Source organism: Lactuca sativa, chromosome 5, assembly GCF_002870075.4.
Source record: "Lactuca sativa cultivar Salinas chromosome 5, Lsat_Salinas_v11, whole genome shotgun sequence".
Lineage (NCBI taxonomy): Eukaryota > Viridiplantae > Streptophyta > Magnoliopsida > Asterales > Asteraceae > Lactuca > Lactuca sativa.
Window position 1 is genome coordinate 273,670,997 of NC_056627.2, and position 16,017 is coordinate 273,687,013.

A 16,017-nucleotide genomic window follows, 5' to 3' on the forward strand; every position below is an offset into this window, starting at 1 on the left:
GAAAAAATAAACCTTTGCTTCCTCAGGGCACACACTAGCGTGAAAAGCACCTTCCATTTCGGCAATCCATCTCGCGCTAAACAACTGATTCCTATTATCACCAACTGCAGAAATTTGACCTGTCTTCGACCCAATACCAATGACGTCCCTAGATCTGGGATGCCCAGATCCTTTAGCTCCCTATGCGAATGAACAATTTTCGATTGGTAGCACTGACAATTCTTCCTTAATCATTTCGATAATACTCAACATCACATCATGTATGTCCTATGAGGCCCTAGAAATAATTGCATTACATAATCCCAAATCATGCAGATCCTTTCTAGGGTCGCTTCCTCCTGGTCCCACAACCACCATGTTGAAGATATAATTCAAACATATCATTACCAACATAAGGATATCTTACATCATCCACACACTACGAATTCTAGTTATCTTCGTGGTAATCCTTGATCCAAATACGCATCATGTGCTTCCACTAGTACGGGCCCAATACTACCTTTCATACCTATCGGTATTTGTCCCAAGAATTGCCCCAAAGTTCCCAATTCATTGAACACAACTAGCACCATGCGCCCAAACCAAATCATAAACTATCATGTACCAATATCCTTACTAGATCCTATCTGGGATCCTACTCGAGTACATGCCCTAACTAGCATATTCAAATGCAATTCCTAGGTCGCTAGGAATTCCACACCTACCTTTCTATCCCGCTAGAAAGAAACTCCTATCAATATCAACCAATTATCATATGAATACTAACCACATGCAACTAGAATTAGGCAGTCCTTCAACTAAAAGATCCAACACTACACCGGTTGGACTCAAACAAGAGTTGCACAATAGGCCTGACCAAGCAACTTAGGACTATCTAACCTTAGGGGCAAGCAATCCAAAAGTACTCACATAATAGTTAACTAATATCAACACAGGGTTCAAATCATACAACACAATCAACAGTCGACAATCAATCTAACAAGCAATACCTAGGCTACATGGCATCTGAAATAACAGGCAATTCTAACATGCAATTCCTGAAAGATCCATAGCATATGAACTAACATGCAGTTCTAACACTTAACATATCAACAATATATATATATATATATATATATATATATATATATATATATATATATATATATATATATATATATATATGGGTATCTTGGGTAATAACTTTCTCTTGAGCTCTAGCTGAGTGTACACATCGATCCTTCCTTTTAAAATTATTTTATTTTTAGAAAATGTTGTGAAAATCTATTGCAGATCCATGGTTTGAGTCTGATATCCCACGAATATTTATCCAGATCCCTCAAACCAGGGCTCTAATACCAACGTGTAACGTTTCAAAAACCATAGTAAAAAATTTTCATTTTCAAAATAAATTTCAATAAAAATCATAAAGTATTCAATTCATTGTTTTAAAACATAGCCATACAATCATAGTATCGATAACGTCTCTCAAACATAAACCGCTAGGATGATGTGTACAATCATGCCTTCGCCTTCCTCCAATACTCTAAAGTATATGAAACATTTAAATCTACAACTGTAAGCCAAATCTTATTGAGTTCCCCTAAAATACCCCACACAATAATACACATAAAATGCATGCACATATGAGCCTACAATCTAACTGGACCACCTCACAAGGCCTACAGTACACCTGGACCGCCTTGCAAGGCCTATAGTACATCGATCGCCCGAGTATCTTGACCTACATCACAAAGTATGACCGCCTCAAGCTAACCATAATATCTCGACATGTGCAAACAATAAACAATAACGATCAAACACAAGTAATCATAACAGATCTACCAATCTAACAGATCACTACTACATAACAACATCCTACACACAAGGATACATACTACAGTACAAAGTATATTGAGAAAACTCACCTCACATTCGAGCAGATAAACATTACAACTCACACGAATCCAAGAACTAGTACTATGAGTCACCTATACAAAAAACATGGGACAATCCTCAATCTATTGCCCAAAAACCCTTAAGTTGGCCAAAAGTCAAAGGTCAACGGTCAAAAGTCTATCACCCGGGCACTACATCATGGCCAAGCATTTTCCACGTCGTCGTGACCTCACAACAAAATAGTTGCGAAGACTGCCTATCGCCACGTCATGGTGGCCAACCCACAACGTCGTGGAACCTATTATATCCAGCTTAATGCATTAAGCTCTTAATCCTTCAAGCTACTCATTAATACTTTCCAGAAGACTTTCTTACACCCATAGCATCATAAAATTATTGTTTTATAAACATGCATGTTCAGTGCATGTATTAAGCTCGAGTTAGGTCAAAATTGTGAAAATGAGGCCACAACCTCATTCAAGGAATTAAAACTCTATCAAACTTCAGATCTAGAACATATAACCACAAAGGGACCTCAAGGATCCATATACTTACCAACTTTATAGAATCAATCAACTCTAACTCTCCCAAACATTAAGAAAAGTGCATATAAGCCTAGATTTAGAAGCATAGCAGAAAAAAATTAGATCTTGAGGACTTATAAGAGTCCAAAATGTGTGCAATAAGATGATGATGTGATTTGCTTTTTGGTTCTATGCACCAAGGACACCTTCTGCTTCAATACACCAAAAACACCACCAAAAGCTCACAAATGTCAGCAATGGAGGCTATGGTTGCTCTCGGTTAAAAAGGATGTAATGGAGGCTGAGAGTGTGCAAACTGTAGCCATCATCCCTTAAATAAGGCCCAAAACCCATAAAATTCGGTTTTGCACCCTGACGGCCACCATGTCGTGGTCAAACTCTTGCCACATCATGGTGCACATAAAAATGCACAATTTCTTTGGCTATGACCACGTCGTGGTGCATCCTTCAGCATATCGTGGTCTCCACAAAATCCACAATTTATGCCTTTTATTGTCATAAAGTCAAGGGAATTATTTACCTGGAACTTGTGTTACAATAAACCTAAAACACTCATTCCCGGTTCCACATATAGTTCCAATAATAGCTTTGGGTGTCACATACAATTATGGATGGGGATTTATTATTTGTTATAGGTATGCTACATTGCTACGTTCTCTACAATCTTGTTTTGGATTTAGGTTCGTATGGAACTATACCTATATTTAATTGAAATGTTAATTAGTAATATTACAAGGTTCTAATATATATGAAAACAGTTAGTATGAGTACCCGAACGTACCCCGTGAAAAGACTGTCGCGGGCCTCTGTTATACTAGGAAATCTAAAAACAAATATTCTCCAGTTGGTACATCCATTGCTACAAACCCTTCACAACATCAGATCCTATAGGTGGGCGCGGTGGTCATCCTAATACATTACCACCTATCGTTGTACGTCCTTGTATACTTAAGGATGAGGGTCCCGAAGATGATTTGTCCTTGTCTTGGGTCTTAAACTTCTTCCGGTGTGATAGGGAATGCACGGAACAACGAACATAGCAATCGACACCAGCTAGAAAACGTATAAGATAAATATAATATGGTGAAGCAAGCTTTGACTCAACCGGTCTCAATTTTAATTTTGATGTATGCTTGTCATGAAATATTGTTATAGTCAGATACTTCACTTATAATATGTATTGTATATATAAAAAAAAATAACATTGTTACCAAATATACTTGCTCGTAATCTAGTACTTCACGTACTTCTCTCCACTTCATCTACTTAATCGCCTTCCAACTTTGGATGGGAAGTGATTCGTACACAATAATTTTTTGTCATACACAACAATTTATGCATTATAGAGTTGTACAATACAACACTTTAAAACATAAATTGTTGTGTACGGAGAAAAAATGTTGTGTACGAATCAATTCCCACTTTGGATATATGATATCAATCTAACTGGAAGATGGGTAATAAATCCTTGCCAACAGCCAGTGAAAATTTCCGAAATTTATATCTAAAAATATTAATAAAGAAATTAGTTTGGAATGCAAAAGCTAAAAACTAGTTGTCAATATATAAATCATACCTTGAATGGGAAATGAAAACCAGACACAATATATATGTAGATGTTGTTGAGGGTTCTCTAAACACAAGACAATTTCTATAAAAATATTAAAAAATTTGCGCATCTTACCATAAGTGTTCGACCACAAAAAACTCTTGGATTCATATCTACCATACATATAATTTAAGTAGAATTTATAAATAACAAATTTGTTAAACACATACAAATATATTGTAATTTTTATACCTATTCTGGGAGGGTGGGAGGGGTACCTATAAAATTTCTGTTCTATTTCTCTAAATCCTCATTAATGTACGACATGCCACTGTAACTTTTTTTTTCTTCTCCTTTCTTAAAACCCTTCACATGAAATGTGAAATAAACATTCTTTCACATCATCTTTATCTGATATGTGGAAATAATTCTCATTATGCATAAATCAATCCAAATAATCAACTGTCAACGAGCTATATATTTGCTATTGGAAACAACGTCGCCAAACATTGAATCAATGCGCTATAGTTCCTTATTAACATCTGAATGAAAACTGTCACGTATGAATTTGGTTAGTAAACAAAATTCTTTCCCTTCTGAACATCACCAATCGATCACCAAATAAAAATCGTATATGCTCCTATGTAATTAAATCAATGTCAAGTCCATTGACACATTTCATAGATGAGGGATATGATATAACATCCTATGTGTCAAAAGAAAATATTTTCATAGACAGTTTTTTTTTGTGGTTACACCTATGTGAAAATTGAGGACATTTTAGTACAATAGCTAACTTTTATTAAATCTTGAAAAATAGTTAATGCAATTGCACTTTTTAAATAGAGACTTAATCTATTTTCTACGGTTTTATTAAATATTTTTGACAAATCTATTATTTTAAAGGGAAATTAACTTATCATGGTAATTATCTTTTCGTTTTTTCACATTTAGGTAACTTTTTTTTTGTATATATCTAGTTAACAAACTTTTTGAAAGTATTTACATATAACCATTATGACCGGCTGTAGCAAATTACAACCGGTCATAATGGTCATATGTTAACACTTCAAAAAAAATAATTACCCTGATAAGTCAGTTTCTCTTTTTATTAAGACAATCGATCATAATGTTTACAATATTAATATATTTAATTCAAGTTCCTTAAAATAATATTTATGACCATTTATGAGCATTTAAATTGGTCACGACCAGGTTAGAGCCGTTTTTGATAGCATATATATATATATATATATATATATATATATATATATATATATATATATATATATATATATATATATATATATATATATATAGGTTCAGGTTCATTTGAGACCATTCTAATTTTGTGAGACCGTGAGACCAAATCTAAAAATAATTTTAAAATGCAAAATAAATGGAAAAATCCAAAAATTCTTTTTTTAAATATTATTTTCGGAACTTGAATTAACTAAAAAAAAATAAAAAAAATTCCGTTTTTTTTTTTTTGATAAATACGTGAAATATTCTAAATAGAATATTACACTGACATATTCTAAAAAATAATTTTAAAATGCAGAATAAATGGAAAAATTTAAAAATTCTTTTTTTAAATATTATTTTTGGAACTTGAATTAACTAAATAAATAAATAAATAAAATTTTATTTTTTTTTGAAAAATACGTGAAATATTTTAAATAGAATATTACACTGTACATATTCTAAAAATAATTTTAAAATGCAAAATAAATGGAAAAATCAAAAAATTCTTTTTTTAAATATTATTTTCGAAACTTGAAGTAACTAAATAAATAAATAAATAAAATAAAAAAAATGTGTCTTACGGTCTCACAAAATATAGGTGGTCTCAAATGAACCTAACCATATATATATATATATATATATATATATATATATATATATATATATATATATATATATATATATATATATATATATATATATATATATATATATATATATATATATATATATATATGAGACAAGAACAATGCTATCAGTATAGCTAAAATTACGTCTATTTTTTGTATTTTAAATTTATGTAATACATGGATCAAACTTCATTGAAGACGGTGTTCTATTTCATGTTATTGGTCTCCATCTCTGATACTTCTAGTCTCTAATAAATTTTATTTTTTATATTTAATATCTTAAACAATAAATTCTATAAAATGACGATGCGTTTTTTCCCTGTCAAATTTGGATTTTTTTTACCAAAGTAGTGTAATTTAAAAAGATATTGACCTAAATAACATTGTTTTAAAAATATTTATCATTTATGTTAAATTAGAAGATTAAAATAAAAAAGAAGACAAATTGAATTATCAGGATAACAGGGGCGGATTTAGGGGGGTTCCGGGGTGTCACCGACAACCCCTAAATTTTCCTGCCGCAGTGGAAAAAATTTCGAAATTTTTTAAAATTTTTATTTTTTCTACTATCGTGCAACCCCTAATCTTTCCGTGCAACCTCTACTATGAAATCATGCGTCCACCCCTGCAGGATAATTACCTTTTCGTTTTCTTTACATCTAGGTAACTTCGTTTTTTAGTATACATTTAAGTAACAAACTTGTTAGAAATGTTTTCATATGACAATTATGACCGGTTGTAACTTGTTAGAACTGATCATAATGATTATATGTAGGGATTTTTCTTTGGACATACCAAGCTAATACACAATAGTCTATTATATCTATTTAATCAACATAATTATTATCATTAATAATTTTTTTGGTTACATTGTTTTCCGAAAAAATAATTTTCTTTTCTCTTTATTTATATATATATATATATATATATATATATATATATATATATATATATATTATGAGTAGCAGATTAGTTCTTTGAAATGTATTAACTACTTTGGCTTACATGTAACTATTTACATACAGTAAATGAACGATTTATACGATTGTAAATAAAAAGAATATAATATTTGTTCGACTTTTTAAATAGAACTCTTCAAATCTCCAAACAAATTTAGCAATTAGACCACTACAGTCTCTATTATACCCTAACTATTTCAAATTAAAAAATCTATTTTATAGCAAAAGTCAAGGAAAACGTGAATATATTTATTTTAAAATTTTCAAATTCTAAAATTATAATAATTTTAAAAAAAATATATGAAATGTATATAGGTTTTTGGAAAGGAATGCCGTATCTTTCATAATTTGACCGATGTGAACTTTTTAGAATTCTTGATGGGTTAACGTTATCAAAGATATACTAAGATTTTTTAGGATTATATATTTATTTGTTTTGTTAAGAAAGATCTTTTATATATATATATATATATATATATATATATATATATATATATATATATATATATATATATATATATATATATATATATATATATACTATGTTAAAACCCGTGGAACCCACGGGTGTTGGTTTTGAATTGAATTTAAAAATTAATTATTTAATAAAATAATATTTCATTAATTTTGATAACTTATGAATTATAATTTTTTTTATAATATAATTTGTATATTTGTTTATATTGTGTACCAGTGAATTTAATTAAAGATATTAAAGTTAAAATGAGTCGAGTCAGATCCAAAGCTAAAAATGGGTCGGAGTCGGATCCAAATAAGAGTAGATAACCATACGAACTGTAACTCGTAACGTGTGTTGTATATGCAGAAAGAAATCGGGTGAAGAAAGCAATACTATCCCAACAACTCTCTTTCTCCTTCTTCTACTGTAACCCTAAAGTCATTACCTGATGTGAATCACGTGTCATCATCCTCATTTCCAACTTAGGGCTTATTCCATTTCCATTTGTTCTGTCCCCAATTTGAACGAATTTTGAGTATGTCGTGCACGTGCTCCTGTAGTCGAGAAGAAGAAGAAGAAGAAAGAAGGTAGGCCCAATAAGCGATCAGAGCATTTGGTGGGTAATCACGTTAAAACTCGAGCGACTGCAGCTAGGGAAGCGGCGGCGGTTGGTGTTGAGCCGAAGCAACAAAAGAAGCCGAGGCTACTGACTAAGAAGAAGAAAGTGGGTTTAGCAAAATAGTTGGTGGTTGTCATTTCTAAAGCAGAGGAGGATAAAAAGCGAACAGAGGAAACCGGAGAAGAGACATTCAAAGTAGCAATGGCGGATGTAAGCGGTGGCTAAAGCGCTAACAGGGTTACAGGCCAGGAAGAAGAAGGGAATACCGCCCCATTTCATGAAAGGGTATCTTGTCTATTGCTCATTCGATTTTTGTAATGCTTCTTTACTTATAAAATGCATTGATTTTCAGGTTCAAGTAGGTGGATCACCTCAATATAAGGTCGAAAGAAAATTAGGGAAAGGTGGATTTGGTCAAGTATTTGTTTGTCGTCGTGTATCTGGTGGAACTGATCGCATATCAGGTCTTGGTGCTACAGAGGTAATGTTCTTGCATCAAACAATCAAGCTTATATTTTATATAAAATCTGATTTCTGCAATTCATCTTCTTTAATTTTGGTTGTGACTTGTGACAGGTAGCTCTTAAGTTTGAGCATAGAAACAACAAAGGTTGCAGTTATGGTCCTCCATACGACTGGCAAGTTTAAAAGTATGTGCACATTATGTTTTTGTGATTAGTAAACAGATTAAAATTGTTCTTTTTTGAATTTAAAGAAGTGGATTTGTTTTTTCTTGGTGGAACAGTACTATGGGTGGGAGTCATGGAGTGCCTAAAGTTGATTATAAAGGAAAACAAATAGATTACTATGTTATGGTATATGCTAATACTTGATGAGTTTTTAGTTTATTTAAATGAATAACTATATAACATTTCTTTTTCTCTGTTTACATTATAGGTCATGGACATGTTGAGGCCTAGTTTATGGGATGTTTGGAATTCTTATGGACAAACGTGAGTTCTCCATAAACATATGAACATCAAATGATAAAAAATGCTAAATTAATTAAAGTAAATTATAACATAGATTAGTACATTGCTGTTTTGAAATTTTTTTTAAACATATACGTAACCAAGATATACTTTTATAGAATGTTAACTGTGTAGATGTAAAATTAGAGAATCGTCCTTGAATTTAAAAAATCATAAGATGTTTCTAAAAACATTCCATTTTTACAAATTATAACAAAGATTATTACATAGTACATTGCTATAAAACATAGAATACCAATAAATTGTTAAAATGTTAATTTTTTAAAATAATATTCGATTTTCTCAAATTATAGTTATTTACATTTGAAAGTACATTGAAGTTATTGTTATATAAGTCATACAATCTAATAAATTATTTACATTTGAAAGTACATTGAAGTTATTGTTATATAAGTCATACAATCTAATAAAATGGATTTAATGGTCATTAAATTTTTTATTTTAAATTCATTTTTTTTACAAAATAAAGAAATGCAATTTTTAAAGTACATTAGTATAAGAATTACAATTCTATGAAATTGTAAATAAAAAAAATTAGAAGAAAACTAATTACTATGAAATTGTAGGATATACCTTTTCATCTACGAAAATCATTTCAATTGAATGGAAATCGTTAGGATTTGTGTTGTTTTTAAGGGTCCATAACTTTAATATTTTTACCTTGATAGTAAAATCAAGATTGACAGGTCAATTTTTTTTTAGAAAAGTAAATTTTGTAGCTATCATATGGGAATATTTTAATAATTTGTATTAGACATAACATATATTTATAAAAAAAAGGTTTTAAAAAGAAAATGTAAAGTACATTGCCAATAAATACAACACAATTATAAACATACAAAAATAAAAGTAAGGGCAAAATGGTCATTTCAATAAAATACTAACATCAATGAATTGTGAAATTCTATAAAGTTAATTAAACATAGTATTTGATACATAAATGATTATGGTCTATCAAAAATTATTTATACCAAATATGATATCCATACTAATATATGCAGTTATAATTTAACACATGCGAATAAATATGAATACCGAATGTCCGGCCTACTTGACTATCTTTATACAAAATTAAAGATTAGAGCAATGTAAATTGAAAGTACAATGTTGTAATTAGGTCCACAGTAACAGCAAAACAAAGAAAGCTTAAAAGCCAAATAAACAAAACATACTGGAATTGTTAAAGCTTTGGATATGAATCCGACTATTTTTTTTACAAACATATCACTTATTTATATCATCGTTATTATAGCAAGGTAAATTAAAAGTACAGTGATATAAATAGGTTCACAGTAACAACAAAATATTACAACCTTTTTGTCCTTTATTTAATTTTGGGTACATTTAAATCATTTTTTAGATGAACTTAATTATGAAAAATAAGACTCACGGCTATTAGGTTCCTATGAATAATCAATAAACTTGTAATTGCAAATAAGTAAATTTCATGTTTTGAAGGGTGTCAACCTATTAGACGTAAGTTGTTAAAGCTTTGGATCTGAATTCGAATTTTTTTTTTAACAAAGATACATGTTATTGTTAATCATTTTTTCATGTTGCCATCGTGTTAATAACTGAAGAGGTAGAAAAAGAAGACGATTAAGAAGAATAAGAAAAAGAAGAAGAAGATTACTCATAATGTTAAATGTTAAATTAATACTACAAATAAATTTGAAAATACTAACCTGATTTTTGTTTATGGAAGCGTTGCAGAATTAACAGGGAGGAAAACGATTTTCTAGTAAACTTGGTACCGACAAGAAGGATTTAAGAAAAACTCAAGAAGAATAACGTTTTGAAAGAATTTTATGGAGCAAAATCCTGAAAACTAAATAAGCGTATAAATGGTATAATTATATATATTTCGGAATTTGATAAATAAGGGCAGATTTTTTGGGATTTAATCACTGCAATTTATTTAATTTCTAATCACAATTAACAAACTGCCATATTAAACCGGGTTTTTCAAATTTCAAATTTGAAGAACCGATTTTTCATATTATTTTGAAATCTTTTATTAATTTTAATTGATTGGTTGCATATTTTGAATGCAGGTTTTTCCGGATTTTTGGGGATTTATTGCAATTGCAACTCGATCTTTTGATTTCAGTCTCTTAAAGGGCATTTACGTAATAGGGTTTCATAAAAAAAAGCGGGAAAACTTATTGGTTGGGGGTCTAAGAGACTGACACGTGGCATGATTGTACTTATTTATTAGAATACGGGTATATATATATATATATATATATATATATATATATATATATATATATATATATATATATATATATATATATGACATCTATTGTGTGGACGTGGATAATGCTATTCTGTGAGAATTACAAAGAAAATATGTTTTTTGTTAATATGAATACGTTCAATCTTATATAATTATTTTAATTATCAAGCATTTTCATTAATTAAATCGTCTATAAGGTTATTATACACATGGGGGGCTTAAAAGGGGGGCAAAGTGGACAGCTGCACGGGGCCCAATTTTTTTCATTATATATTTTATTTAAAAATACAAAATTATAATAAAGATAAGGGCCCTTTTTTCTTGTTCGTCCTGTGCCTTTAAGAATATTTCATTTTTCAGGACCGGCTTATACAAGGAATGTTATCAGGATATTTATTGAGTTGTATTCTGTAAAAATTAAAATAAATAAAAAACAATGAATTATAACAAAAATGAATTATAACAAAAATGAATTAGAATTTGTGAGAATCCATTAAAATAAGAATAGTTCTGTGAGATTGAACGTATTCACGTTACTAAACAAATATTCTCTTAGTAATTTTCATAAAATAACATTATACACACGTCTACACAATAGTTGTCCATCTATATTATAACCTAGCCATATATATATATATATATATATATATATATATATATATATATATATATATATATATATATATATATATGGGTAAAGTGAATATACCTAACAACCTTATATAAGCTTAGGTACCTAACCACATTATACTACATTGTTTTGCATTATATTTTCATTGTAATCGTCTAAGGTTCTTAAACTTCAACCCTTAACTTGATTTACTTCCAAGATTTTCAGACATTCACCATTATATTCCTCTTACATCATTTGATTTGTAACGGTAATATATGAAGCCCACTAGGAGGTCTCCGATAGAAAGACATCATTTGAAGAAAGATAATGCTGAAAGTCCAAAGATTTTGGAAGCAATCAAGTTACAAGGTTGAATTTTAAGAACTTTGGGTGAATAAAATGTAAATATGATACAAAATTACGTAGTATGATGTGGTTTAGGTACCTAAGCTTATATAAGGTTGTTAGGTATATTCACTTTACCCTATATATATATATATATATATATATATATATATATATATATATATATATATATATATATATAATTCATCACGTCCTTAGGTTTTAGAGAAAAAAAATCAAAACAGCCATAAACTTTTTTATTTTGAAAACCTTTACATATAACAATCTTTTTTGTTCGCAATATATTTTTCTATAATATTATTTATATTATTATGTAACCAAAGAAAATACTATTTTGTATTGTTTTAATTTGTCTTATTTTATAAACAAATAACTTAAAAAGTAATAATAAAATAACTAAAACTAATATTAAAAGAAGTAAAAATGATTAGGCTAAATGATATAGTAATAATGACCTAAAAGATAAAGTTGATGTGTGAGGATGGTATATAACTTAATATTAACAGGACTCTTATGTATAAATACTTAACAAGTTTGTTACACAAAAATTAGTTTTAAGATAAATAGGACGCATGTGATGTAGATTACAGGGATCAGTTTTGAAATTACAAAGACGAAAATTGTATGCCCTTGTAAAATTTAATCGAAAATCTTTCTAGATTATGATGTATTTACTTTATTATAATTGAATAACACGTAGCAAACTCGGACTGTATAATTAACACCACATGTCTCATTGTCTCTCCTTCCCCTAGCCCGGTAGCCCCTAGGTGACCTGCATCTCCTCCTTCCCTCTTTAGGCTCTATTAACTTTCTATTTCTATTTCACTTGCGTTTTCACTGTGGCATTCAAAACCCAAGTTGTACTCCTACATACGCCTATCACCAAATAACTCTTCTCATTCGTCCACTTCTTTTCTTATAAAATATTTGTTCATTATTCAGAATCTCCACGATCAGCTTCCTCCTCTTTTTCTTCAAGAACTTCCCCTTCATGCTTTACTGGACTGGACTGATAAGTTTTTCGATTTTAGTACTCTCCTGCAGATACTTCAGCTCAAGAATTCATTTTAATGGTGTCTTCAGAGGTGGGTCTCTCTCTCTCTCTCTCTCTCTCTCTCTCTCTCTCTCTCTGTGGGTGTGTGACTGTGTGTTTTTGTGCATGTCTTTTACCTGGGAGAAAAGATCATTTTTTTTTTGTACTTGAATTAGAGTTAGGGTTTTATTGGTTAGGGAGGGTATGACAGAGCAAAGATGGATGATGATGGTGATGGTGATGGTGAGGGCTTCATACCCAATCCAAATTGGGGGAAATTTAGTAAGGAGGATTGAGTCATTGAGTTTAGATGGATTCTTGTTAAAAAGGCATAACTTTCTTGGATTACAGTCGATTTACCTGCAGTTTGAGGGCATCTTCATCCATTTTGTTGAATTTGTGGCTGTGATCGAGTAAACATTGTATGATAATGGTGAACCTTTTTAAAAGCCAAATCGAATTTGGATTTCTCAGGGAAGATTGAAAATTTGAGATGGGTTCTTGTTTAAGGACATAATATTCTTGCAAGTTACTCCATGTTCGTAAAACTTAACCTTATACCATTTTGATGAACCCAGAAGTAAAAATGACTGAAAATGATTAATAGTTGTAAATCCGATTCGATTTGGGGTGATCTCCACAAAAAGATTAAAAATTTGAGATGGGTCCTTTTCAACCTCAATTATTTGCAATTTAATGGAATTTTCTGCCATAAATTAATGAATCTTAAGCTATTTAGAATTCAGTGCAGATTTATGCTTATGAATTTAATTCGCTTTTCTTTTTAACTTCTACAAAGGCTTTACAAATTATAGTTGCTTTTTTAGCGAATTTTTTTCCATGTAATCAATGGAGAACATAGACCGAATTTCCAATTTCTTGACCATGACTTTCAAATTTGTTATCTTAATATGAAGCTTCTTCCTTTTGTGCAGATCGTTGAAGTTGAAATTACCTGCAATTAAGAGTTGTACCCTGTTCTTCTACACAATTACCCCAAAACAAAAGATCAACCATGTCGAACACCTGGTATTACCCATCAATGCAAGAATACGATGTTTATAAACCCCAATTTCAGACTTTAGATAACATCAACCATGGAAGAAGCAATCTGTTCATCAAACCCGACCCATATTCCACCCTGGAATCCTCCTCCGCAGATAACAGTTGCACCACCATGTACAACTCCTTTTCTCCGGTGACTGAAGACCTGGTCAACTTTAAGCATAAATTGAAGCAATTGGAGACTGTGATGTTTTCAGATCTGTATGAAGATTTGGTTGGAAATGGTGGAATCGAGCTTCAAGACATGGAAATCTGGAAAGAAATGGTGGAGGGTGTTCCAAAACGTGACCTGAAACAAGTTCTAATCGCGTGTGCAGATGCAATTTCAAACAACGATTTCTCAACCGCCGGAATTTTAATATCGGAGCTCCGGGAGATGGTGTCAGTCGCCGGAGAACCAATCCAACGCCTCGGAGCTTACATGCTAGAAGGCCTCGTGGCTCGCCTCTCAGCTCAAAAAACTTCATTATGCAATGACCTTGGGAGTGGGACCCACAACCTTTTATCATACACAAACATGTTACATGAAATCTGCCCGTATTTCAAATTCGGTTACATGTCAGCAAATGGTGCGATTGCCGAGGCAATGAAGAACGAAAAAAAGGTCCACATTGTTGACTTTCAAATCGGTCAAGGAAGTCAATGGATCCCGCTAATCCAAGCGTTTGCTGCCCGCCGGGGCGGGCCGCCCCGGATCCGTATAACCGCCTTCACCGACTCCATGTCGGTCAATGTCGGTCAACGACTGTGTAAGCTCGCGAGATCTTTCAATGTCCCATTCGAGTTCAATTCCATTTCCATTTCCGTTTCCAAAGCCGGAGTTGACCAATTCCGACTCCGGCCTGGGGAGGCTTTGGCGGTCAACTTCGCGTTTGTGTTGCATCACATGGCGGATGAAAGTGTGAGTACCGAAAATCACCGGGACCGGATTTTACGGGTGGTGAAGAGTTTGAAACCGAAAGTTGTAACCCTAATTGAGCAGGAATCGAACACGAACACTTCCCCGTTTTACCCTCGTTTTCTTGAGGCTCTTGATTACTATAACGCGATGTTTGAATCGATGGATGAGAGTCTTCCAAGAGGGCATAAGGAGAGGATAAATGTGGAACAATATTGTTTAGCAAAAGATGTGGTGAATATAATTGCATGTGAAGGGAATGAGAGGGTGGAAAGGCATGAACTACTTGGGAAATGGAAGTTGAGATTTAGGATGGCCGGGTTTAACCCGTACCCGTTGAGTTCTTTGGTTAATGGAACAATTAAGACTTTGTTAAAGAAGTATAGTGATAGGTATAGGCTTGAAGAAAGGGATGGCGCTTTGTATCTTGGGTGGATGGATAGAGATTTGGTTGCTTCTTGCGCTTGGAAATGAACAAGATTTGTCTAATTGTAACCATCTTTCTATAAATAGAAGTGATCATTTCTTTATCTACATTTTGAATTTGATCTGCTTAAATCTGAAAATAGGGTTCAAATCTTTGTCTTTCATTTGCAGTTTTGATCTTATGCTCGTAGAAAACTTAAATATTGTAGATACGTTTTTTGTTTTGTAGTCTCAAAAAGCTAAAGTTAAGATAATGAATGTTTTGAGGGATTGGGATATATATGAGGATTTGAGAATTGGTATATGGTGCCTACCATTGCCACCCTTGATGTCAACATGTAAAACTTTGAATATTGTGTGGTTGGTCAAAAACATCCATAACAATAACCTTTTTGGTTAACTCTTTTCCTAATATTTCAACATCCATCAACCTAAAATAGTTTTAAAAAATTCTATGAAAGTGAATGATTTTTATCGATTTATTTATAAAACCCATCA

At 31.3% G+C, this 16,017-nt stretch overlaps 1 protein-coding gene across 1 annotated transcript; it reads left to right on the forward strand.

Moving 5' to 3' along the window:
• The first annotated feature begins 12,830 nt into the window (after nucleotides 1-12,830).
• Nucleotides 12,831-15,689, forward strand: LOC111918681 (scarecrow-like protein 21). The gene is made up of 2 exons (XM_023914310.3): nucleotides 12,831-13,182; nucleotides 14,066-15,689. Exon 2 carries the CDS (start codon nucleotides 14,146-14,148, stop codon nucleotides 15,565-15,567), a length of 1,422 nt encoding a protein of 473 aa, XP_023770078.1. The 5' UTR covers nucleotides 12,831-13,182; nucleotides 14,066-14,145; the 3' UTR covers nucleotides 15,568-15,689.
• Nucleotides 15,690-16,017: the final 328 nt, after the last annotated feature.